Here is a 26,794-nt window from a genome sequence, read left to right on the forward strand (position 1 = left end):
AAAGTAAACATGAGTCTGGTAGTCTTTGTTTTTGGCTACCAAAGGTCTTGGCCTGGCTCTCCACAGTTCTGTGCCAACTTATCCATGATGCTTACTGACAGCTTAGTTCAGGTAAGCAGGTATGGATTGTGACCAAATTAATGTTGGACTAGCAACTTTGGACTTGGATGTCATGTGGAGCTGTAATGTGGCATTGTTGCTTTTGTAGCTTGCCCAACCCTAGTTAAAACCATGGTTTCACAGGATGTGTGCATGCAATCTCACTTGTTTCCCAGGAAGGTCATTCAGGGCAGAAGAGGCAAGTATCAGAAAATAAGCATATTGGGAGGGGAGAGCTGTTGCATATAAAGTAATCGCTTTTTTAGAAATATTTATATTTCTCATGGTTTGTTTCAGCGCATCTGTTTCCATCTCCAAGGTCTTTCAAACTGCCAATTGGTACTCAAGGCAAAAATGTGGGCCTGTTGTTTCTGGACAACCTCCCTATCATGGAGCATGGACTGAGGTAACTGCCACAAACCTGGCACATTTGAAGAGCAACTGCTTTCACAGGACAGATGAGGTTGCTAAGCAACTGGCAGATTGGCTAATGGGTCTATAGCTTAATCACAGTTCAGCTGGAGTGTGAGATGTCTAATATGTCAGAGGCTCAAGGCTTCAAAATCTAAATTAATATTTGTGTTGGATTGAAAGGAGGTTCACGGAGGTTAGCTGCGATGAACACATCCATCTTTTCAGAAAGCAATGCCTATGATATCATTTGAAGGGGTCCCGTGGCTCAGTGCTGAATTGCTTTTGGTTTCCTGTGTCTGACATATTGTCTACTGACACTATATTTCTTCCAGCAGAAGGATGAAAGAGAACCACTTTACATAGAATGGATGATCTGACTCAAATAGCTGCCTTAGTTCAATACAAAATCAATATTATCTAATTAAGAATATTAAAGGGGTAGGTGAGAATTATTCTGGTCGGGGTTCCATTTCCAGAATTCAGTGGCTACTGAGCATGCTCAGTCCTTTGTCTTTATGATCTTTATTTTTTAGTTAAAGTAAATTCTTCTAAAAACTTGTACTTTTCTAAATACGGGATCTTCAAAACGGATATCCTCCTCATACCAATGGATCAATTGTTTGGCTATATAAACTATTACTCATCGTCCTATCACTAGAAACTATTTCTAAATGATTATAGAAATGTCAAGAGCTGCACAAATGCCATTTTAAAGAAAATACGTATTGTATAAGATGAATCTACCCATAAAAATTAAGACTGTACACATTTGAAAAAGCTAGGTTGAGCGAAGCACTGCTTTTTGAAATGTTAAATGTGTCCTTTGGAGGGTTTGTTGGCTGGACAATCAATTGTCAGTTGTCTGTCGGTTGACTAAAACAACACTGTTGATTGCTGTACTGGCTGCCAATCTCAATAGAAGTATTGGCTGTACATATCGTATGCACATATAGAATGAGGAGTAGGCTTCAGAACAACTGCACAAGCTTTTCAAAGGATGCGGTTGTGATTCACGTTAATACATTTTGTTTTGAATGCTTTGCATGTCTAATAAATGCATAGGTTCCGGCACTTTTATTTCACCAATTTAATGCTCAAGATAATGTGATCTACAGTATTTTGCATAGTTTCTCTGACCTCTTTTAGAATGAGAGATATGTTATACTTTAAATTTGCAATATTCTGCCTAAGGATAAAACTAATATTAGAAAGTGCACCAAATTTAATCTGAAAATCATTGACAACGATATTCCAAATATCTGTTTTTCCCAGCACTCTAAGATGGTGCTAGGGACCGAACCTGGATCTTCGGCATATAATACAAGTGCAATATAAGTGTACTCCTTTGGAATAAACAGTTTTAAAATTACTGCTGTGCACTCTAATTCAACTGTATAGAATAGAATAGAATAGAATAGAATTTTTTATTGGCCAAGTGTGATTGGACACGCAAGGGATTTGTCTTTGGTGCATATGCTCTCAGTGTACATAAAATAAAAAAATACATTCATCAAGAATCATACAATACAACACTTAGTAATGACTTAACTAGAAAGAGAAGCAAGATGATGGTGTTTGCTCTTTGCTTGAGGACAGTCCCTAGTCAGTTAGCAGCTCTTCATTATAATACCCTTTTAAAATTCAGAATTTACTGAAAAGGCTTCAAAAAATGTATCAGTGACAATATTCAGAAAACTTTAAAAATAAATAGCATAGGAGCACCAGTAGCCTTGCAGAACTGCTGAAAACATCTGGACTGTGCTATCAGCTTGTTCTGGGTATTACAAATAAAAGACCTATCCACTGTAAACAGTGGAATAGTACTAGACAAGTATTTAAATAGCTGAAAAGAGATTAGATACCTTTCAGTGTTGCTCATAAACCTGCGGTATAAGCAGTTTGCATGGCAACTTGCTTTGCTTCATATGCCTTCGGAAAAAATTACCCTATCATTATTTTGATTTTTTAAAAAGTTGCTGAAATCAATTTTATGCAATGCATAAGTCTGATAAAAACATATAAGATGTGTTGGTGGAGGTGTTTTCAGTCCTAAATTAGTTTCCCTAAGCATATAACTAATTTCAGTCTGTTGACTGAAATCCATTAAAGGTAGACTTCAAAAATAAATGCTAGCTTTTAAGATACTAGGTGAGGGTTTTGTTGTTTTTAGCCTCTATATACCAGCTCCTCAGTACTAGGTAAGATAAATCTGATTGGTATGTTTAATTAAGTGTAATTTATATTGAAATCGTAAGGTTGGTTGTTGACTGGTTATCTGGTTTAGAGTGATTGTTATTCCACTAGCAAAAGTATTCAGAAAATTCCTGTTTGCAGAAAACATTTCTTATTTACTGCAGCTTTAATGGCATCGTTTCAGAAAAGCTCCCAATTCTACAGAGAAGATTTCTGAGTAACATAGGAAAGAGAATCAGAAACAATTATCTTCTCCCATTTACCCACTGGGAAAGCACTATTGGATCATAAACTTCATTGTGGCAAAGGTTGGCTTGTAGAATCCATGCCTTTGTCTTATGCTTTGAACCAAATGTTTAGATATCTTCCTATTAGAATTAATTTGAAAAATACTAATAGGAATCACCATTCAGTTACTGAAATTCAAAGGAATCAGCTTATCACAACCCTGGTAGATACCACTTTTTCTTCCACCTATACATGCATGTATACTGTAGAACTGTGCATATTGTAAAAATGATTCTAAAGAGGTGCTTTAAAATGTGAAGGACCATAACTGGGATAGCATTTTCGGGCAGCCACATCTTTTTTCAGGCTCATGTAGACTCCTGAAAAAAGCCATCACTACTTTAGAGATGCTGTACTCACACTTCTACACAGACCAAAACACTCTTCTAAATCATTTTTACTTTTATTCATTCACAGCGCTAATAAATATAGTTTCATGAGACCAATTTCTATGGCTCTATTATGATGTTGTTTCATTTTTAATTTCAAGGATATAGATGATATTTAACTGGGTGAGCAATAAATAAATATAAGATAATAAATATTAAGACAACAGAGGCTTGAGGGAAATCTTACATTGCACCATTTATATATAAATCAAATTGCTCCCTAATAGAACTGTACCACTGGCAGTTTGCCTACATGAGAAGTAGACAATTATAAGCAGGATCTGCCATTTTCTAATCCATTGCAAGACAGCCAAGGCATAGGGTAGCACATCAAGTAACCTAATTAGTTCCAGATTCAGAAACAATCTAACACATCATGTCATCTTAACATGTTAAGATGTTAACTTGTTACATTTGTCTCTTTCTAAGTTTCCATCCCTACTATTTTTGCAGCTCCATTATCCAAATAAGTATACCAAAAAATAAGATAGCTTGGGTAGCGCAGTGTCAATCAGAACTTTTAATCAGATCTAGAATCCCTGTTTTACCATTAAAACATATTTGAATGAGAGAGTGCTATAGCAGCAGGATGAGTTGGAGGAGAAGTTATGCTAAATTCTTGAAAATCTAGAGAGCTATATTTCATTCAATTTCTTTCTGAGAATGAGGACAACCTATGATATACTGTAAATAAAGACGTTTCTGGCATGTAAAGTATGGGCTCCTAGACATCAGAATCCCTATTTTCAGCATTCATTTTCAATGCATTTTGTTATTCTATTGCTACGTAGAAAGATCAAAGATCAAGATCATTGCTACGTAGAAAGATCATTGAGAGAAGCAATCTTGGTGGGTCATCAGATCATTAGTAATTCTTATACAGTAATTAACACACACTGATGCTAAGGAGTTCTACTCCCTCTCCCCACCTGAAAAGAACTCTGTTCCAACTGCCAGTTGCCTTACATTCTGTTACCTCAGTTCAAACTGGCAGACATTCCACTCCTTCACTCAGAAGTGGTCTGGGGCTCCTTACAGTACTAAACGTCAGTACCTCACCAAAATGTTTATGCCTTCCACCTATGGAACTGCTTCTGCACTCAAGGCAACGGGAGCGATATTCCCTTATGTGTTTCAATCACTGACCACCACTGAGCCAACAGATTCTGAACAGAATTCCTTCTGCATAGCCCAATCACATAGTTTCATCGCGAAGCTACTAGTATGTTTCATTGCGAAGCTACTAGTATGTATATAAATAGAAGTTTTGGAAAAACCTTGACAGTAAGATATTTCAGTAGGCAAATATAGCTTTCTGTCTAAAAAAACTCTTCAGCGACCTTATGTGAAGAGAATTTTACTATCTCTCAGTATGAGTTAATAATTAGAGAGTAAATAATCAACCCTTGCAATGTCTTTAAATCAGATAGCCAATGAAGATAGGGAGTGAATGGAATGGGGAAAAATAATCCTTTGCATGAGTTTATGATATTGGCTTAAGGCAATTAAAGAACACTAATTTAGTTTTAATAAGTTGCTGAGTGCCAAAAAAGGATTGTTAGTCTCTTTAGTCAAAATGTGCCATACAGTAAGTACTGTAGTAAGAAATATATCAAAACATTGTAATGATTCTTGGATTTGAATCAGGAAGCATAGCACAGATTTTAAATTATCACATCCTGAACCTGTCTCAGACCTCTGGGACAACTCTTGCCTGTCTTGTTCTCTAGACTGGATTTATCTTTTCCACTTTTTTTTGTCCAGAATGTTTATCATTTTGAGCTTTATCTTTCCTTTGAGGAATTTGGAAGAATGTTATATTTTTATTCTTTTTGATATGATATTTTGTTTTAATTCCTTTGTGGGATTTCTTGCATTTTTTAAAAAATTGCCTACTCATCAACGTCACTATTCAGATGCTCCTTAGTTAATACTGGAGTTATTGGGAAAGAACTATAAACTTCAGCTAAGTGTCCTTATTTCAGTTATGCATCTTGAGTATTATTATTTTTGTCAAAGCAGAGCTCTGCAATTCTGCCTGAAAATATTTTATCAGTGAGATTTCTGGATCCCAGCCAGAAATCCAGTTTGGTGGTGCCCATCTGTTGTTTTCCCAATATATGAAAGAGCCGTGGTGACGCAGTGGTTAGAATGCAGTATTGCAGGCTACTTCTGCTGACTGCCGGCTGCCAGCAGTTTGGCAGTTTGAGTCTCACTGGCTCAAGGTTGATCAGCCTTCCATTCTTCCCAGCTCAGTAAAATGAGGACCCAGATTGTTGGGGGCAGTATGTTGACACTGTAAACCGCTTAGGGAGAGCTGGAAAGCTCTGTGAAGCAATATAGAATTAGAAATAGAACATAAGAGTTATATACCTGTTCACAGTGCTTTTACAGCCCTCTCTAAGTGGTTTACAGAGTCAACATCTCACCCCCAACATTTTTGGGTCCTCATTTTACCCACCTCGGAAGAATGGAGGACTGAGTCAATATACAATACTCTAAGTGCTATTGCTATCAGCAGCTGACAAGATTTTTGTTCTTTAGCGTAGAAAGGGCTTGTAACAGATCCTGGGGGCTTGTTTTTAGTTCCTCTAAGTCTATGCTATTCTAGTAACTATTTTCCTTTTTGCACCTGACTCATTGAAAAAAATATTTGGCTAGCTATCAAGGTCATTGCCTTTCCAACTGAAGTAATATCTGTAGCTAAATTGCTTGCTGTTTCATTCTGTACTAAGGTATATAAACAGAATAGCCCTATTGATCAATCAACTGGGGTCATCTCTAAGGCAATTTCTTCATCATAGCAGGTACTTGAAGAATACCATGAGGAGAAAATAGAACAGTAATCTTTTGCATGGAAGGACTGTGAAAACAAAGTAGAGAAGGGCCCTTGGTGCTCTCTGAGGTTGCTTGTTTTCTTACAGATGTTTCATTACCCAAATTAGGTCACATTATCAGGGATAGACTAGACCAGTGACTAGCACTGATGATGTTATCTAGTTTGGGTAAAGAAACATCTGCAAATAAAAAAGCTCAGAGAGCACCAAGGACCGCCTCATGTCAATCCTGAGCTATACATATTGTCCTTTATTAGAGAGTGAGAGAATATGGTTGAGGTAGTTTACTTTTGTGACATGGGCAGAATTAAATATATTATTGAGTAATATTATAATTTTATCATAAACAGATCATAAATCATATTTCAAATTAAAATAAGTATTCTGCCAGAGTCTCAAAAACCAAGTAGGATCCCATTTGTGCATTTCCTTTGGGGGAAAATGCACTGGTGTTCTCATTCGCTCCTTTGACCTAGTTGTAACTTTAGTCATTAAATGAAAGGTTGCAGTCAAGGATTACCTGCATCCCAAAAGCTCCTATAACAGTTCAACTTTGTTTTTTTTATAAAAAAAATAGGGTTATCAACCAGTCTTTTTTTCTTCACTTAACAACTCTCTATGTACAGCCTAGTACACACTGAAACTCGGTGTCTAAAAAAAACTATTTTGAACATATCCTTACAGATTCTATTTTAAAACAATGACTAAATGTACACATTATGTCATTTCGGTCTCCTCCTCTCCTCCTCCAACACACTCTGTACAATTTAGTTTTATATTCCATATGACTTGAAGAATTCAGAGTTTGAAAGTTGTTCATTTGGTCTTGTGATCTGTAGTAGAATTGGAAGAGCTAGTTCCTATGCTGTTGTTTCACATACAATATGATATCTCCTCTGATAATATCGGCTACTGATGAGGTTGTGCTTTATATACAGAGTATGCTATTGCCCATCCCTGAAAATATTTTATTTTCACTGATCTGTAGCAATCCCCAGCAATTTTCAATGTAGTCATCAAATAAATTATAATAATATTTTATTATAGCATACTAGAAATAAAAATATAATTCCGGAGAAGTATTCAAATCAAAAGCAAATCAAAATAAATGAACACATTTATGGCAGCATTACATATTTCAAAGGTTCTCCTAAAGAACTCTGCTTTCAGTGGTTTATGAGAAATTAGTTATGTGGAAGCTTAGTGAATTTAAAATATTTTTAGAAGCCAACAGAACACTAGCATCACATAACTACTGAGGTTTCCACATGGTTTTCAAAGGCTGAACATATATATCATCATTCACGTTTTCTAAAATAGTCACAACATGCATATGGAAAGCATGGGACGTCTATTACAAAGTTGCATTCTTCATTTTTCTAATTTTCCAATGGATGCCCCTGCTCCTTCCCTTTTAAAAATGGCAATAAATCTAGACATTATAGCAGCTGTGATAATTTAAATAGGATAAATTAACAATTTGTACCAGGCTTAGATTATTCTTTTTCCTTCATTTCCAATAGAATTCAATCACCTATTTAGATCCATTAATCATTGGTTTTCAGTTCCTGTGCTGTACACTCCAATTTTTCAGTAATTAACTACTACTGATTATGGAAAATAAGTCATCTCTAAGTTGAATATAGTGTTAGAGTACCAATGCTCAACCAAATTTGGATTTGGAAACACACCAGTGCTTTCTCTTTCAGCTGCATATAATCCTACCTTCTGATAAGGATATCAATTATAAGTATATGGTGTAAGTATATAAAGATATACTGCTAATGGTATGGAGTTTTCTGTTTGAACAGGGACAACAAGATCTCCAAGTCCCTTCCAACTCTTATTCTATTAAGAAGACATTCATTCATTCATTTATATTCTGTATGTATTGTCCAGTTCCTTAATACCCCAGCTTTCAAGCTAGCTTCACACATGTAATAAAACCCAGTGTTTACATAAAATTTGTATAGAATGTTGTGTCCCGCAAGATTCATACAACCTCTGCTTTGTTGTGGTTTCAAAGGGCCCTGAAGACCTCATTCATTGATCAGGCCTTTGGAAAGCATAATCAAAGAACCCTCTACCCCTCCACGCACACTTTTTTTCCCTTGTTCCCATCACACTTAGACATTTCTGCCATCTTTATTTTTGGGGGGAGGAGGGAGAGAATTCTTATTTTAAATGTTAACTATTTGTAAACCATCCAAAGTAACTAGAGTTGGCCAGCATATACATTTAACAAATTATTAATGTATCATTAGAACCTATTAATTTGTAATACATTTAATACTGTACATGTCATTTTGGAAGTCTCAAGAAATTTCAGGCCAGAGTCCTTTAGTTACATAATATTTAATTTTTCTTCAGTTCATTCTTTTCATAATGAAACCACAATATTTCAGCCTTTTACTCTCAAGAAAGAAGAGCAAATCATTCCAAAAATAGTACACTTAATAGCTTGAACATACCATTTGACTCTCTTTGAGAAAAAGAAGAAAAACATATTGCAGACTGTTGCAAGTGAGAAATCCCTTCAAGGGCAATTATGTTTTAGCTACTCTGAGGCATCTTATTTTACACACATTCTTGCAGCAATTCTAATGATATTAAATGTTGGTCTTGCCAAACAGATATTGTCTTAAATGCCATAATGGCTAAACTCTCTCTTAATTGAACAAAAAGCAGTTTGTGTCACAAAATAACAAAAAGGCATATAAGAAAACACACATAAAAATGTGCACCCCTCCTGCAGGCACAGCCATAAATATGGATTAGACAAAAACATTTACTTTAATGAAACTGTGTCATCTTGTTAAAGCAGAAATGCATGTCATTTTTAGAAATGCACAAAAAGTTGTTCGACTACTCGTATATAAAGGATATCAAGAGAAACACAATTTTATAGGATAGAGTGAGGAAGCATGGTTTTGTGTGCTGCCTGTATCCCACTGATGGAGCTTTGCTTGTTTGCACCGCCCTGGGACCCCTGGGTTAGGATCTTTACATGTGAGCCGGGACTTGTCCATCAAATAAAGCTTTGTGTCTTACCAGATCAACAATTCTGTTCACTTTACAACGAATGACTCCTCAAAACCACTATTTTGGACATGAAATTTATCTGTCTTCCTGTCTACGTTGGAAGTAAAACTCACAATATTCTCTGGGGTGAATACCAGCAACTCAGCAGTTTGTTCCTTCCAAAACTCTCCCAAAATTTCCAAGTCATTTGGGCAGTGAGAGGCTACCAGCAGGATTTTAACTTAGGGGCAATCTTAAGTCAGTTCTACTGAGATAGAATTTTCTTAAGTATGGCATTGATAGAAGAGTCTCAAAGACATGGTTTTATTAGCTGGCTTTAGACTACGTAGCTTGTAATCCTGGTGCACTTTATGAAGTACAACATATGACTCTACAGCACACACATACATACACAATTACACATGCATATTCACCCACACAGCTCATCCTTATACTATAATCTTATCTTCAATCAAAGATAAAGCTCAGAGCAGAGTTCAAAAGGCAAGAACACAGCCTTGTGATAAGGCTACTGTTCTAGCTTCTGGAGTTGCTGCCTCAGCACCAACGCTGAGTTAGTCACATACAAGTTAAACAATCGCGAGATGCCATATAGGAATTTGCGTTCCTATTTAAGTGGCTATGTTCTTGCATTACTTGACACTGTCATCACCACCCCCAACACAACTCACTTACTAATTTTTAGCAATTGATATCTGAGGAATGTGTGTGCAATAATGTTCTCTGAAGGACTGATGATTACATGCCATCAAGTTGTTGTCAACTCTTGGTTACTATATAGATTTTTTTTTATGATACTTTGTTCCTAGCCTGGTCCCTCAGGAACTCTGATGATATACTCATTGTTACAGTAACTATACAATTCAATACAATACAATAGTAGAGTTGGAAGGGACTTTGGAGGCCTTCTAGTCCAACCCCCTGCCTAGGCAGGAAACCCTATACCGTTTCAGACAAATGGCTATCCAACATCTTCTTAAAGACTTCCAGTGTTGGGGCATTCACAACTTCTGGAGGCAAGCTGTTCCACTGATTAATTGTTCTAACTGTCAGGAAGTTTCTCCTCAGTTCTAAGTTGCTTCTCTCTTTGATTAGTTTCTACCCATTGCTTCTTGTTCTACCCTCAGGTGCCTTGGAGAATAGTTTGACTCCCTCTTCTTTGTGGCAACCCCTGAGATATTGGAACACTGCTATCATGTCTCCCCTAGTCCTTCTTTTTATTAAACTAGACATACCCAGTTCTTGCAACCGTTCCTCATATGTTTTAGTCTCCAGTCCCCTAATCATCTTTGTTGCTCTTTTCTGCACTCTTTCTAGAGTCTCCAAATCTTTTCTACATCGTGGTGACCAAAACTGACTGCAGTATTCCAAGTGCGGCCTTACCAAGGCATTATAAAGTGGTATTAACACTTCACGTGATCTTGATTCTATCCCTCTGTTGATGCAACCTAGAACTGTGTTGGCTTTTTTGGCAGCTGCTGCACACTGCTGGCTCCTATTTAAATGGTTGTGTACTAGGACTCCAAGATCCCTTTCGCAATTACTACTGTTGAGCAAGGTATCACCTATTCTGTACCTGTACATTTTGTTTTTGCTGCCTAAATGTAGAACCTTACTCTTTTCACCATTGAATTTCATTTTATTAGATAGTGCCCAATGTTCAAGTTTGTCAAGATCCTTCTGTATCTTTAGCCTATCTATCTACCTTGCTGCTGGTTGTCGCCTTTCCTTTCACCTTTCCCAACATTAGAGTCCATTATATTGCACCATATTAGTTTCAATTCTACCATCCGCTTCGGTGCAGCTGTCACTATTCTGTAAAGCGAACAACTTCTAGTCTGTGGAAAGACATTGTCCTGCAAAATTTACAGTGCCATCCTACTCATCAGCAATATTCCTCTTGGAGGAAGAAAGCAAATGGCTTTGATAAAAGTCAGCGCTGGCTCAGCCTTGCAATGTTCAGCTAACTGTGACAGCGTGCTACTCTCTAGTGCACATGTTATTCTCTGTTAAGCAGACAATTTGTGTCCGGGTCGTTTTACTTGGTTATAAAATTTCATCGTTTTCATTCATCTCCAATTACGGCAACAATTTTTTAAGCAGATACATGATTTAAGGGTAGCATATCATTACTAACTTCGGCTGGCAACGAGCCAAATTATGAAACTATGTGTCCATGTCATTTGTTTGGGATGGTTTATCCCACTTCTCAGTTCTTTAGTTGGGACTTGCCAACTCCTGGGCCATTAATTTTGCAGAAGAGCCCGTGTTAGACAGAGCACCTTTCATCTTCAAGTAATCTGAATGATGCACACCTCATTGTTCAGCCATGCTGCCATGAGAAGAGAAGACTTATCTTTTTAGGAGATATTCCTTACATTTTACTTTGGAAATAGTTAGGAGGCCTCCAAACATCTCCTGGGAAGCATATGTCATGTATACAAATCCATCTTCATCTTTGTAGTCTCGGTATACTTCGGCCAAAGTTAAAGACATACTGGCTAAACTCTTGTTGTTTATCAGCAGGTAGAAAGCTTGGGTAGCACTCAATGCCATTCTGCTTCTGGATTAACAAAGAAAACAGACATTCTTCTAAAATATGCAAATTCCTTCATAGTAGATAGACAGTTGATTAGCTACATACATGGTAAAGTGCAAAGTTGCCACCAGAAAATGGCATATTGTACTTTGAAAAAGGGTTAAGGAAGAAGATGGATTTTTAAGTTGTCCAGACTATCCAAGAACAGGCATGCATTCCATTTTTCTGGGATAAGCTTTATAGTGTTCAGTGTGGCTTTTTACATTTATTATTAACATTAGTATTTATTTATTTTTGTGCCTTCAAGTCGGTTTTTGATGCCTTGTGACTGCCTGTAGTTTTTTGGCAAGGTTTTTCAAAAGTGGTATGCTTTTGCCTTCTTCCTAGACAGCAATTGGCACTAAAGTCACCCAGCTGCCTCTGTGCCTAAAACAGAACTAGAACTCACAGGCTCCTGGTTTCTAGCTGGATGCCTTTAGCTGCACCAAATTGGCTCTCAGATATTTATTTAGTTTGCATGTTACTAAGGCAGGGGTGTCCGAACTTGGGAACTTTAAGACTTGTGGACTTCAACTCCCAGAATTCCCCAGCCAGCCATGCTGGCTGGGGAATTCTGGGAGTTGAAGTCCACAAGTCTTAAAGTTCCCAAGTTTGGACACCCCTGTACTAAGGCATTTATTTAGGGGTTTAGATTCCATAGTGAGGATGGTACAGGGAGGTTACAAACAGCAAAGATAATTCAACTTGTTCCTAGAGTGTAGATGTTGAGGGTGGAGTTACTTGCTATTTCACACTAATTTTAGCTAATTTTATTTTACTGATTAAATGCACACTACTTTTTTGTGTAGTCATAAAGCAATGAGCATAGTATTATTTTTAAAAATGTAGTGTGCTTCTTAATCAAACTTTTAAATATTTTTTATAATTCCAAGGAACATACTCTTGTAGGCAGAATTGGATGAGTGAACATTAAATATTCTGAGTACTATTTGGGAAATTTCTAATGGGTAGCACATATTGGATAAGTCTATGACCTTGAAAATGGCAGTTAATAAGCATTCCAAGTTTCTGTAATCTCACTTTGTATGCACTGCCTTATTTCACTTGGCTATAAGAGATTCTAATCAATTTTGAGATCAGCAATAGTCATAGGAGCTTAAAGAGTTCTTGAAGCAGTAGAGCTGAGATAAAAATAATGTTATGCAATGAATTCTACAGACCTGAAGGTTTTTTGGATTTATACTTAAATGCCCTCGCCAGCTCATAGCAAGCAGTTTTAAAAATGAAGGAAAATTTAAAAGTAAATTACTAGATGGAATGAATAAAGGTAAAGGTTCCCCTCGCACATATGTGCTAGTTGTTCCCAACTCTAGGGGGCAGTGCTCATCTCCGTTTCAAAGCCAAAGAGCCAGTGCTGTCCGAAGACGTCTCCATGGTCATGTAGCTAGCATGACTAAACGCCGAAGGCGCACAGAGCACTGTTACCTTCCCACCAAAGGTGGTTCTTATTTTTCTACTTGCATTTTTATGGGCTTTTGAACTGCTAGGTTGGTAGAAGCTGGGACAAGTAATAGGAACTCACTCCGTTACACGGTGCTAGGGATTCAAACCACACAACTTTCTGATAGACAAGCTCAGCGTCTTAGCCACTGAGCCGCCACGTCCCATTTTTCCAAATCAAAAATTCATAGTTACATCCTGGATTCTGAAGAATAAAATGTCAGTATTTATTGCAAGATATGCACATGCATTTAGGATAGCTTTTCCTAAAGCAGTACTTTCCCTATACTTTGGGCTGATGTTAATATTGCAATTGAAAGCTGAATATGCCTGGACTGCATAGGACTGGGGAAAACCAGCTGAGAATAAAAATAGATTGAAATGAATTTAAAGCACAACTGTATAGATTTAATAAATAAATCTTGGTCATCTGTTGTATCAAACTCTTCTTGGATGGTTGAAACAATCTAGGAACTTTAAAAAAAACAGGAGGAGGAAAAAAAGACAGGACTGTATAAATCTAGCCTAGTTTTCTCACCATACCTTTGTGCAAATAATGAGGAATACTTTGCAAGAGGACTCAAAGGACTGAACCTCATCAAAGCAATGGGAGAAAAGTCACAGAAAGGTGTTGGGTAACAGAAGCCATACTATTTGCAAAGTTCCCAAGTTTTTTTAGAAGCCCTGTAGCAAAAATAGACAGGCAAGGGGGTGTGCGCACAGAAGCACTGACAGCCAACAAATAATAAATAGCCTATCTGTGGCTTGCTACATACCTAATGATGGTTATAAACTGTGTCATAGTTAACTCTTGTGGTACAAGAAATTTTGTTTTGTCCAACAGGGGGAGGTATTTTTCTTTCTGATATCTTTCAACAATTACCTGGTTCAAAAAGAAGAAAGCACAACATGTTTAAAAGCAGTGGACATGCTACCAGTGGAAGCATCTACTACTATCAGCAGGAGACAATCCTAAGCAGACTTCTTGTTATCTACAGAAGGTAATGAAGTCAGTGATACCACTGGCCAAGAAAACCTGCCCCGAGTCAAGTACACTTTAAAAAAACACACAGAAACTAGGCAAATGTTAGGAGTATTTAGCAGAGAAGAGAAAGAGAGGCTTACTGGAACTTTCGTCGGGAACTTCCCACGAATGCCTGCTACTTCTTCCACTCGGGTAGCTGTGGGGGGGGGGGGGGGGGAATGACAAGAAAGATCCATTAGTTTTCACCTAACGGGAGCGTGGAGGTGAAAAACCTCGACTCCCAAGGCAGCAGGTAGCAGATTGCAAGACCCTGTAAAGCCGAGCTGCCCCCACGCAGGTCAGATCCTCGGAGGCGTTTTCCTTTTCTCCCTTTCCAAAGAGCGGCGGTAAAGCCGGCGGCCGGCCGTGCTTTCAGCAACCCTGTCCCCGATCCCAGACCAGTCCGTCCGTCCCACGGAGATTAGCGGTTTCCGCCAGAATTCAGGGGAAAGAAGGCGCCAGCCTGATTTCCCAACCAATCGCCTCGTACGTAGGGTAAGCCCACTTTCCGCCGCTTACCAAAACTTTTCCTTTGCTTAAACGGCCTGACGGGCAGGCAGTTCTGCTGTAAAGGTTGCATTTCTCCCAGCTTTGCAAAGAGCCTGCTTAGAAAAAAAACTATCCACTGCGGCCCCGCGACAGCTGCGCTCCGACTGTACAGCCGGGGGCAGAAGAGCCCCCTTTTTAACGACCGGCTTGCGACATCCACGTCACTCTTTGCCCCGAGGCGTCGCCCCCCTTCCTCCCCCTTTTCCTCCCCGCGGGCGGTCGCGGACGGTCTGGCCGAGACCCAAACGGAAAAAGTGGGTGTTGGAGACGAAAAGAAAAGAAAAGAAAAGAAAGGACGCGCGGGACATGCAAGGATGGCAAGTCACATCCTTTCTCTGGTCCAGAGTAGCCCACGCGCAATCTTCGTGTCCCTGCAGAGCTTGGGCGTGGGGGGGGGGGGTTCGCTGTGGAAGAAAACTATTCACTAGTAAGAACAGTTTGCCGTTGTGGTTGTTTTTTTTTTCTCCCCCTGGAGTGGAGGATCTCTAGACCGTCCTTCCTTGCTGTGGGAACGGATCCTGTCCACTCTGCTGCCGGTAAGTATTTTCTGGTGAGGTAAACATCAAGATGAGCGCCTGACCCCCCTTGAGATGGCTTGATCATAAGCCGTATGACTTCCCTTCTCTAGTTACAGTGGGATCAATCAGCTGTTGGGGGAATGATGGTGACTTCAGTCAGTTCATCTCCCGAATGCTAGGATGGCACCCGGAGTATCTGTTTGTTGCTGTTGAGGGCAAAACCATTTCCACCCGTTTCGGTGGAACCCAACTTTTGAGCCTCTATGGATAGGTTTAGCTGGGTAGTAGTCTCTCACCCAGACGCAGCTGGGTAACCTGGGGTCATAAAAATAACGTTTATTTTAAAGGAAATAGCTATTTGTCTCACAGGGTTCCTACTAGAGCTGTATTGTTCAGGGGGGCTGTAATTTCATCCGTTGTGGCTGCAGTCCTAGCTGCATTGCTAAAATTCGGGTTAATTATAGCGCTTGTTCTGCTCTGAGGAAAGCCCCCTTGAGTCCAGTGGCAAAGCAAATAAATACAGGATTGCACCCTTAATCATTGGCAGTCGTTGACAAGCAGGTAATTGGTCAGCTGTTACCTGGTGCATTTCATCACCAGGTAGGTTTTGCCAGATGTTAGCCAATCTTCAATTACACCTCCTTTACAGTATGTTGTTAGACTTCTTGGCAATGAATGTGTGTAGACCAGACCAATGTTTCAATCAAAAACTATGGTTCCGCATCACCTGGTACTGACCAGTTCCTGATTTCCCTTGTCCCTTTCTCCACCATTTCTGCTGTTATTGCAAGTGCTCTCACTTCAACTTTTTTTTAAAAAAAGTATCCACTTCCAAGCTTCTTGATGTATTTCTTTGGGTTGTCCTACAGCTGTACCCAGAATGCACTGGTTTTTTCCTCTGGCAGGTTTTGACTGGTTCAGTGCAGTCTCTCCATTAATGGATGGATAGAGACGTTTCTGAATTTGGAGGTTCTGTCTGTAGTGTACAATTCAAGGTTTGTAATTGCTGATCTTTTACTTATTTGTTTCTTGTTTTATTACCCAGTCCCATCAGAAGCTCATGAGAGTGTTGGCCTCATCTAGCGGTGGTATTCAGCCAGATCTCTCTGGTTTGGGAAAACCGGTAGTGGCGACTGCGGGAAGCTCCACCCACCTGCCCCAACGTAACGCGCGAGCACTGTGCGTGAGCAAAAGGCAGTGCACATATACAGAGGCAGCGCATGCACTCACATTTGCAGACCGGTAGGGAAGGTAAGTGAATCCCACTACTGGCCTAATCTTATGAAAATGTAAAGGTGAAGTAGGTATAGGTGTAGACTGAGTGTAGACTGTTTAACTATGGCATTTAGATCCTGATAATTGGTTCATGGGCCATATCAGTTAATACAGAGACAGAGTAGAACACAATAGCATCCCATAAGGTAAAAGCTGAGAAAAAAAGCAGTAATTCCCCAGTTTGCCTATATGAAACTCTAATGATAGGAGTAGAACCACAACAAAACCATGTTCCCATCCATCAATTCCTGAAAGTGGTTCAGATGGTGTCAGAAGATGTCAAGATATATGCAAGCACAAGCAGAGACAAATTACCGTCTACTAGACCATCCATCAGAGCAACTAAAACTGGCCCCGAAACAGCTGTAAATGAAGATCATCTAGAGATGCTTGGAGTTGTTCTACCAACAATTCTGTTGGCTGGAGCTTACAACAGTGGATGGATTTTATTTGGCTTTGGCAGCACTATAGCAGATTGAAAGCATTTTGCTTCTTAGGATTCATCATAGATCTTCTTATTTTGAGAAATAATGCAGAATTACATATATCACATATACACACATGAGATGGTAAATCTCATGGAAATCAATGAGTCCATCTGAATGCTTACTTTCGATTTTGGCGTTCAAATTGACAAAATTATTTATTTATTTCTGGAGAATATAACTAATTTTAACTAATATATGTAATTGCCTTTTGTCATCTTACAGATGCACTGAACTGCAACTCCCATTGCCTGAATTAAAACCGGAATTGTACTACATTTTCGGGAAGGCCATCCTTCAGTCTTCAGTTGATGTTCATTGTCTTTTATGTATTCAAGTGTATGCCATGCTGCATAACTTCATGGCATTTTCCTGAGTTGCAGGATTCCATTCCTTATATTTCTTTCAGCCCCCTTTACTTTCTGTCTCTACATCTGTCTCACTGTTGCATCAGTGTTTCCTGTTCAACTGATCTTACCATTTGAAGCATCCTCTCTTTTGCGGTGCATTCTTTCTTGGAACCTCTCTCAAAACATTTGTAGTCATAGAAGCAACCCAGGATTATTTTTCCACACAAAGAGTTTGACACTTTTTCAGGAATCGGCAGGTTATGCCATCACTCCAGTTATCAGACTGGGTGTTGAATTACATGATGTAATGATTTGAAAATGTGTCTTGCATGCAGACAGTACTGAACAAAATGTTCCACAGAGATTTTCTGGAAGGCAATATTTCTAGTCTAGTAATCTTCTCCATACTTTTACTAGCAAAATAGGAAGTTTAACTGGCATTGGCTTGAAGAACTCAAGATCAATTGTGGGTTCCTAACCGTTCGAACCGGTTTGGCCAAACCATTAGTAGTTTGGTGGCCTGGGTCGCTGAAACCGGCAGTGACCCAGGCCTGCTATGCCCCTGAACTGGTTCTCTGGGCAGTGCTGTAGGTGCGCATGCACAGAACAATTTTAACTGCACTGCACTTGGGCATGCAGCACGCACGCGCAGCACGCCCACAAGCAAATTGTCAGTAATGCCTGCCGGAACCCACCCCTCCTCAAAATTGTATGGATATGTTCTTCACTGGGAGACCTGGAGAGCTTCTCAGTCTTTGGAAGAGTTATGGCAAATATTATGGGAAGCACTGAAGATATGAAATAATGATGTATCTTCCTGGATGCAACAGAATTTATTATGGGGAATTGACGATGATGAGAAATATAAGAGATGAACTTTTTGATCTTCTTCAGAAAAAACAATAATAAAAGCAGTCAGCTGGAGGGGACACACTTAACATACCATCATTCCATGGGTTCAATTTCCACGTTTTTCCTGTCCTTCCCAAGATACAGGAATGAACACAAGAATAGTTCATTGTGATCAGACCAATACTTGTAACAATTCAATAATAGTTATGAATTGAAGGCAGACCTATTGATCACTGAACTGAATCTACTTCCTCATTACCATTCCCAACGTGGTCAGTTTTGAAGTGACCAAAGCCCCTCTCCCTTTTTAAACTACAGTCATCTCATCATTTGCCAGGGCAGAGAGCACTGCAACAACAGAGCAGGATCAGAACTCTTTTGAGGATTTTGAAAAGGATAGGTTGGATTGGAGTCGTTGGTTCTAATGTTGAGGTGATTTATTTTCCCAAACAGCCCAAGTCTTCTCTGGAGTTTTGATTTCATCCACACTTGAGGAAATCACTACTGTTTGAGAGGCAATGTCTACCTTTTTTTTCTTAGTTGCATCTGTAGGTAACAAGTGGTAGACCCTTTGCAATGACATGCAAATCTTGTGAAATGTAAATAGGACAATAGCAATAGCACTTAGACTTATATACCACTTCAAAGTATTTTACAGCCGTCTCTAAGCGGTTTTCAGAGTCAGCATTATGCCCCCAGTGATCAGGGTCCTCATTTTACCCACCTCGGAAGGTGGAAGGCTGAGTCAACTTTGAGCCTGGTGAAATTTAAACTGCCAAATAGCAGTCAGCAGAAGTAGCCTGCAGTATTGCACCCCAACCACTGCACCACCCCTGCTCTTATAATAAGAGTATGTGTGATCAAAGCAGAAGATATTCATTCACTTTTTTCATAAATTAAGTCTCTCACCTACAATTTGGCTGTTATCAAATCATAAAACTGTTTGTCTGTTTGTTTGTTAAGAAATTAGCAGCAGTTCAGAAATAGACTGAGAGCCACATAGAAACGTTTCATGATTCCTTGGCTCTAGGTTATTCATCTGGACTTGTGGCAGGAACAGGTACCAGACTGGGATGGATGATCACAAGTGTCATCTGAACCATCTAGATATGAATTAGGGATTTTATAAAATTAAAAAAAAAACAGCTGCAACAATCTTTCTTTGAAATTCACTTTCAGGAATAAGAACTCAGGTGTATACAGTATCTGAGTATGACAAAGTAATTTTGTACGTAAAAGAAGAGAAATCAGAAAAAAGAAGAAGTAGTTACCCAAAGTGACAAATGTTGATCTGATAAAGGCAACAGTTATCTTTTGGAATTCTTGCATTCCATTTTTTATGAGCGACATGTTTACAACCTACAGAAAGCAAATATTGCAGACATCTCACATCTTCAACACAATCATATGATAATTATTGAACTTAATGTTTCTGCCCTTGGAAACAGAACCTGTTTGATGCTTGTATATGAGAGACCAGTCTTGCTGATGATACGACATGTTTAGATCTTGTCAGAAAGCTTCATGTTTTTCTATCTCTTTTTTCTTTCCAACAGCTCATAGTAACTTTTCCATTCTTCATAGTAGTCTGTTGAGCAAAAAAAAAACAACTTTCTGAAAGAGTATTTATTTCACTCATTCTTATTTGACTCTATTCACTCTTGTGTTCAGATGATATTACTTTCTAAAACAACTAAAAATTTCAATCTATTCAAAAGGTTCTGGGAATAATGGAAAATAGAGTAGTTGTTGCTGTTGCTTCTGTTGTCTTGTGACAATGGTAAGAGGAGTAGACTCCTTCTCCAGGGGCAGAGAATAGTAAGCACGCCAACACAAGAAACTGTCTGATGAACAGCTCCATAACTATATGATAATGTAAGCCAGGATATAATGTTACTATATCATATGGGCACTCCAATGAACTAGAATTAGTTTAATAAAACAAAATTGGCAGAGAAGCAATAGGAAAAATTAGCAGAGAAACAGAAGGGACTAACTAAGCATTATGAATATCTGTGAAGCTCAGGTGCCACACTATCTCATGAGCTTCACAAGTACGCGTAATGTTGTTAGGCCCTTCTGTCCATCCACAGTTTGTGCCTTTTCCAAGGCCCATGTATTTCCTTCCAGAGACATCCTGAGCTTAGAAAGCATGATAAATGTGTTAGTATTTAATGCAAGATCTTTGTAAAGCTTTCAAAGGGAATAAGCTGGTGGATAAATACCTGCTCCTAACTATAGAACTTGCAGCTGTTTCCTTCACTTCTACCATAAAGAAATTAGTCAGTATGACCCACCCCTGACTTGGGTATTTGTGTGTCTAGTGCCTGAATTGTGTGTGAGGATAACCTTCCTCCTCCTTTTTTCTGCCTATAGAATACAACAGCAAGGTCAGTTCAAGGATAGTTAAGTGAAATAAATCTTTTTTTGCAATATTTAAATGTTTCCCAGGTAAAATCAGGTATCTCTATGACACAATTCTATTTATATCATCTATCTATTATGTATTGTCTATCTGTTTGTCTATTTGTCTGTCTGTCTGTCTATCATAGCTCTCTCTCGCTCTCTCCTAATCTCTCATCTATTATCTTTGCAATCATTTTACCAAAATGTGGAAAAGGTTGAATAAGTTTTGAATAAGCACTTGTGTCATCTAAATGTTATCTAAAGCATTTAGCTATCAGGATCTGAGGATTTCCCAAGAGTTAAATTGAGTTGAGGCTGTAAACTGAGAATTGTCAACGTAAAAACAGAATAGAATTCCCAGATATTTGTTAAAACTTGATGTCAGACTTATTTTTTATTGCTTTGGGTTTTTCCTAAATTTTCTAGGGTTTGGTCTTACCTTTTTATACATTCTTTTATCCCTAAAGCTCATTTTACCTGCATTTGGGAAAGATCATAAAGTAGGAAAAGCATGCCAAACATTATTTCTGGATTCTTTCCAGCCAGTTTGTGTTTGACTGAACGTGCCCATTGGAAAGTCTAGGATGGGCTGGGTACCCTCCGCTGTGGATCTGATTATGGAAAGAGGCAGAGGAGAGAAGAGATGGCAGCTTAGAAAAAAGCAGTTGCCACCATAAGGATGAAGAAGGAATATTTTTCCTGAAATGTTTTTCTTCCCGGCCTGATGCAGCCCACTTTTCAAATTCAATCTTTCTTCTTACCTTTCTATAATGATTTAAAGACATTTATTAGACTGATGGACAGAAGCACACCACTATCAACATTATTTCTCTCCAATATCCCATTGGTTGCAAAGCGTAAAAAAAGGAGTTTATTGTATAAAGGGAAATATAGGAGAAATAAAGGAATGTTACTACGAAGAAATCTAGATAAAATGACACAACTTCAGATAAAATCAATTCAGTCACTCTCTTTAAGTTTTAGCACACATGTTAATAATAATAATAATATTTATTTCTTAGCCGCACCCTCTCCCGAAGGACTCGGGGCGGTGTACAATAAAACACATAAAAATACAAATATGGACAAAACATACATATAATATAGACGTATACAAAGAGGAGGTGGACAAATGGATGGAAACAATTAAAATCACAATATTAAAAATCCCCTAAATAAATTGAATAAATTACAAAAATAAAAAACCCGTCAGGAGCGATATGATCAGACTATGGTTGAGCCAGGCCAGCTACTTGGAATAGGTGGGTCTTGAGCTTTACACGGAAGGAGCGGAGGTCAGAGGTAGTCCTAATATCCGGAGGGAGGTCATTCCACAGGGCTGGGCCCGCCACAGAGAAGGCTCTACTCCTAGGCGCTGCCCCTCGGCACTGTCTGGTGGATGGCACCTGGAGGAGTCCCTCTCTGTGCGAGCGAATTGGTCGCAGGGATGTATGGGGCAGGATACAATCCCGTAAGTAACTAGGTCCTGAGCCATGGAGCGCTTTAAAGATCGTTATCAAAACCTTGAAACGCACCCGATAGACCACAGGAAGCCAGTGCAGCTCGCGCAGGAAAGGTGTCACATGGGAGTACCTGGTACTCCCCATAATTACCCGCGCGGCCGCATTCTGGACCAACTGTAGCCTCCGGGTGCATTTCAAGGGAAGCCCCATGTAGAGAGCGTTACAGTAGTCCAGGCGAGACGTCACCAGCGCATGAGTGACTGTGCGTAAGGCATCCCGGTCCAGTAGGGGGCGCAATTGGTGCACCAGGCGAACCTGGTGGAACGCCCCCCTTGCCACGGCTGTCACATGGTCATCCATGGACAGCCGGGCATCCAGGAGGACGCCCAAATTGCGCGCCCGCTCCACGGGGGCAAGTTGTACGCCCCCGATGGCCAAAGATGGAATTAATTGGCTGAACCGGGGAGCCGGTATCCACAGCCACTCCGTCAGCTGCCGAGAGGTCTAATAGGACCAGGATAGAGGAACAACCCCTATCTCTGGCCCTCCAGAGATCATCTACCAACGCGACCAAGGCCGTCTCCGTGCTGTGCCCGGGGCAGAAGCTGGACTGGCGCGGATCTAGATAATCATCTTCCTCCAGATGTCGTGGAAACTGATAAGCCACCACACTCTCTACAACCTTCGCCAAGAAGGGAAGGTTGGAGACAGGACGATAATTGGCCAGCTCCATAGGGTCCAGGGAAGGCTTCTTGAGCAAGGGTCTCACCACCGCCTCTTTCAAAGAGGCCGGGAGAGACCCCTCACTCAACGAAGCGTTCACTAGGCCTAGGAGCCAGTCACGTGTAACCTCCCAGGATGCCAGTACAAGCCAGGAGGGGCACGGGTCCAATAAATATGTGGTGGGTCGCAGTCGTCCACGTTAATTGCAGAGAGGATTCTTGGAGGACTATCATCTGGTTCTTAGATGTTCGTAGTTAAACTTCCTTTTCCTTCCTTTTTTAATTAACAATTTTGTAATGTTTGGTGTTTCTAGTAATTATATAGTTACTCTACCCCAAGACCACTCTCTGGAATTGTTTCTACTTTTCATTTTTGCAACATTGATACCAAAGCTGAATAAAGTATTCCAACTGCACAAAGAATGAGAACATCAACCATTTTTAGTCTCTTTTTTAATAATCCCTAATGGGAATTTGCCTTTTACATAATGTCTGTATGTGGCATCTGTGGTTTCCCCAAGTAATCCTATGCAGTCCCAAAACTTCATTCCAGTTAAATGATGCCAGATTATCAGGAAAGGGAAAAAGTCCCCTACCTTATTTATATAATTGGGTGATTCATCTATGAAACTCTTTTAGGAAAACAGTTTTGTCAGTTTTGATTATTTCCCCACTGATCCCTCCCCACTCAAGTAATTTTATAAAACATGACTAAACATTATTATAAAAATAATCATTAGTGCTTGTTGGGTCAAAAAGATACCTAGTGAACTCCAGTGTGGACAAAGCCAACAACACATTTTAGAAAGTACCCTGTTTCCCTGAAAATAAGACCTCCCCGGATAATAAGCCCAATTGGGCTTTTGAGCGCATGTGCTAAAATAAGCCCTCCCCTAAAATATTGCAACACAGCAGCAGCCATGAGGTGACCATTCTCGCTGCCTCCTGCACCTCAAAAATAATAAGACCTCCTCGAAAATAAGGCCAAGTGCTTATTTGGCATCAAAAGAAAATAAGACTCTGTTTTATTTTTGGGGAAACATGGTAGCTCACCATTACAACCATAGCATGGAATTAATATCCTACTGAAAAGTAAAGAAACATGCAGCCATTTTAACCTCTGTAAAAAATAATTGGGATGTTACCCATTCTTCAAAAAACCCTTTGGCATGTCTTATATTCCAATCATAATGTAACCTATCTTAGATTCTAGGTTTGAGATACACAGTTTTTGAACTACCTTGTATTTTGCATGTTATGTGTTCTAACGTTACACAAGAAGTGGATACATTTCTGTCATAGAATGGGAACACATATGATAAATAACTTTTTTACTAGGTCCAAATAATCTTTCAAATTTCCAGTTCTTTTTTAATCTCAATATTGGGTTTTCCTCCCTAAAATCTAATTCTGCTCTTCTGAAAGTGAATTCCAGTAACTTTGCTGAGTGTAGGTCAGAGGTGGTAATCAGCCAGCCAGTTCTGACAGATTCTGGAGAACCGGTAACAGAAATTTTGAGTAGTTTGGAGAACCAGCAAATAGGTTGGCCCTGCCCCCGTTGCCTCCCAGTCTCCCAGCTGATCTGCTTTTGTTGCCCTGAACAGGAGAACAGAACTGGAAAGCAGGTTAGTGGGATGGGGAGGGAATGGGGATTTTGCAGTAACCTTCCCCTGCCAGGCCCACAAAGCCACACCCACAAAGCCACGCCCAAAGAACCGGTAATAAAAAAAATGAATCCCATCACTGGTGTAGGTATGTTCCAATGCAAAGACTTTATGTGCACAATATTATTAAGTAATTAAATCTCTCCAGAACTTCTTAGGTTGTTGTCTAAAAACAGTATTTTCTTGTCTGTTTCTACTCATACATGTGATTGATTTTTATCCTTATCATAATAGTTGAACAAAGGGGCTGGAAAACCTGAACTTGCTGATAGCTGCTGTAGTACAATTAATATTTGGGCCCTTTTCAAGGTTTTATTATTAAAACCATATCCCTTCTCATCCATGTAATCCAGAATTACAATCAATTCATCTCTGGATCCTACTGCAGTAACTCAGTGTCAGACCTGGAAGCCATCTTTTACGTTGGGCCTTCAACCCCGCCACATTTTCTACTGTGGGAAAATGGGAGGGGGGATTATGGGTGATATATGGAGTATGGGTATATATAGTCAAAATAACATTCTTTTCTCAGAGAGTCAAGGACACCTTGCCCTGCAGCTGCGCTGGGGTGACTGGGAGGCATCTCCAGTTTTGGACGGTGCCTGATTGGATCATGTGATGGACATGTGGGTGCTGGGCAGGGACTTGAACTTTCATTTGGGTGGGAAAAACCTGGAAACTTTCAGATTTGGGGTTTCTCAGATGTGTCAATATGACATTTCTAATAAAATGGAACTTTGAGGAACCTCAAGCCTCAGAGTCTTCTTTCGTTGGGGGTGTTACTTGGAACCCTGACATTAACCCGAATTATGATTGTAAGATGATAGTTCCTGTTTTCAGCGAAGCTTAAATGCAGCTCATATTTTTCTTGTCTCCTCCTCACTCAGCTGTTTTTCTACTTTCAGAGAGATACTTTTAGCAAGAGAAAAATATTCAAAATATGCAATATATGCATATTCAAAATATGGTCCCTCTTCATCAGAAATGATCCATTACACTACCTCTTCTCCACTGCTAAGGATAATGACAATGTCCTTGCGCATTGTCTCTCAGGTCTCTCTAACAGCGTTGCCAGAGAATGTGAGTGTATGTGTGTCAGGCCTGCAGCCATATTCCTTTTTTAGGATCTTTGGCCTGCCACACTTTCTATTATTTCACTATGCTGTTTCATTAGTGCAGTAATTGGGAGGGGGGAATAGAAAGGAATAGAATTGTGGAATGTGTTGTTGTCATTCTTTTCCAGAAGCCCAAGGTCATCTTTTGTCTCCGCACCTCTGCACCTGACCGGAACCAGCTGGGTGGAGATGCCAGCGTGGCCGAAGAAGATTGGACCATCTGATGGATATTTGGGTGTGGGGATAAGATCATGAACTTTCAACTGAGTGGAATCCTAGGAAGTTTTTCAGATTTGGAATTCCACAGTTCGTTGCCAACACGTCTGTCTTATTAAATTGGAACTTTAAGGATAGCTCTGCCTTGGACTCTGATTTAATTCTGCAGGATATTTGGAACACTGAAAATGTGTTTATATGCCACATGCACACACATGCATATGTGCATGCATATGCATATTTGGGGGGGGGGTTCAATCAAACCCAATTCCTGGAAGCTACCTGGACAAGTCTCTCCAGGATTTTTGGCAAGGTTTTTCAGGAGTGGTTTGCCATCGCCACTTTCTGGGTCTGAGAGAAAATGATTGGTCTTGTGCAGAGGTGACCCATTTTTGCTGGGTTGCAGAACAGGCAGCGACCCAGGCTTGCCACACCCCCAAACCGGTTCCCCCACCACCGCTGATGTTGCCGCCATGTTGTTTTGTAGTGATCGCACGTGCGAAGTTTACTGTAAATTGTTCTGCACATCCGCGAAGAACAATTTACATTGAACTGGGCATGCGCGCGAAGCGATAGTAAATCCAGCAGCAACCCACCCCTGGCCTTGTGGCTTTGTGCCTAATGTGGGCCCAGAATTCATGGTCCCCTGGTTTTTAGTCTGATGACGTTTAAACTTTTTTTTAAATCCTCTATTGCTTTTTTTTAAAATAATGGCAAAAAATGGAAAGAGAAACAAAACACAAAGATAAAAATATATACATTCCAGACCTTAGTCCATATTCCCATATGAAAGGATCCAGCTGAGATATCAGAATATGGTTAGATCAATACAATAAAAGAGTTTTACAGTCATA

General features: G+C 39.6%; 1 protein-coding gene and 1 long non-coding RNA gene across 2 annotated transcripts; one reads left to right on the forward strand and one right to left on the reverse strand.

Annotated features, from left to right (window-relative positions):
• Positions 1-8,571: 8,571 nt before the first annotated feature.
• MAP1LC3C (microtubule associated protein 1 light chain 3 gamma) lies at positions 8,572-14,966 on the reverse strand. The gene is made up of 4 exons (XM_081940001.1): positions 14,845-14,966; positions 14,427-14,482; positions 14,078-14,184; positions 8,572-11,825 (listed from the first exon to the last, which is right to left on the reverse strand). The coding sequence occupies exons 1-4, from the start codon at positions 14,903-14,905 to the stop codon at positions 11,615-11,617; spliced, it is 435 nt and encodes a 144-aa protein (XP_081796127.1). The 5' UTR covers positions 14,906-14,966; the 3' UTR covers positions 8,572-11,614.
• A 231-nt stretch (positions 14,967-15,197) lies between these two features.
• On the forward strand, positions 15,198-17,489 carry LOC309388345. Its single transcript, XR_014174759.1, has 3 exons — positions 15,198-15,410; positions 16,438-16,643; positions 17,378-17,489. It is a non-coding gene; the product is annotated as an uncharacterized lncRNA (long non-coding RNA).
• The last annotated feature ends 9,305 nt before the right edge of the window (positions 17,490-26,794 follow it).

This window comes from Natrix helvetica (genome assembly GCF_964273705.1).
Source record: "Natrix helvetica genome assembly, chromosome: 2".
NCBI classification, from domain to species: domain Eukaryota; kingdom Metazoa; phylum Chordata; class Lepidosauria; order Squamata; family Natricidae; genus Natrix; species Natrix helvetica.

What these genes read in the sequence shown, in the direction of transcription:
- MAP1LC3C (XM_081940001.1), bottom strand. Translation starts at nt 14,905, where the DNA reads ATGCAACCTTTACAGCAGAACTGCCTGCCCGTCAGGCCGTTTAAGCAA. An exon ending in TAAGCAAAGGAAAAGTTTTG is followed by an intron (nt 14,483 to 14,844) that starts GTAAGCGGCGGA and finishes CCCCCCCCACAG; the next exon opens with CTACCCGAGTGGAAGAAGTA. An exon ending in AGTTCCCGACGAAAGTTCCA is followed by an intron (nt 14,185 to 14,426) that starts GTAAGCCTCTCT and finishes TTTTTGAACCAG; the next exon opens with GTAATTGTTGAAAGATATCA.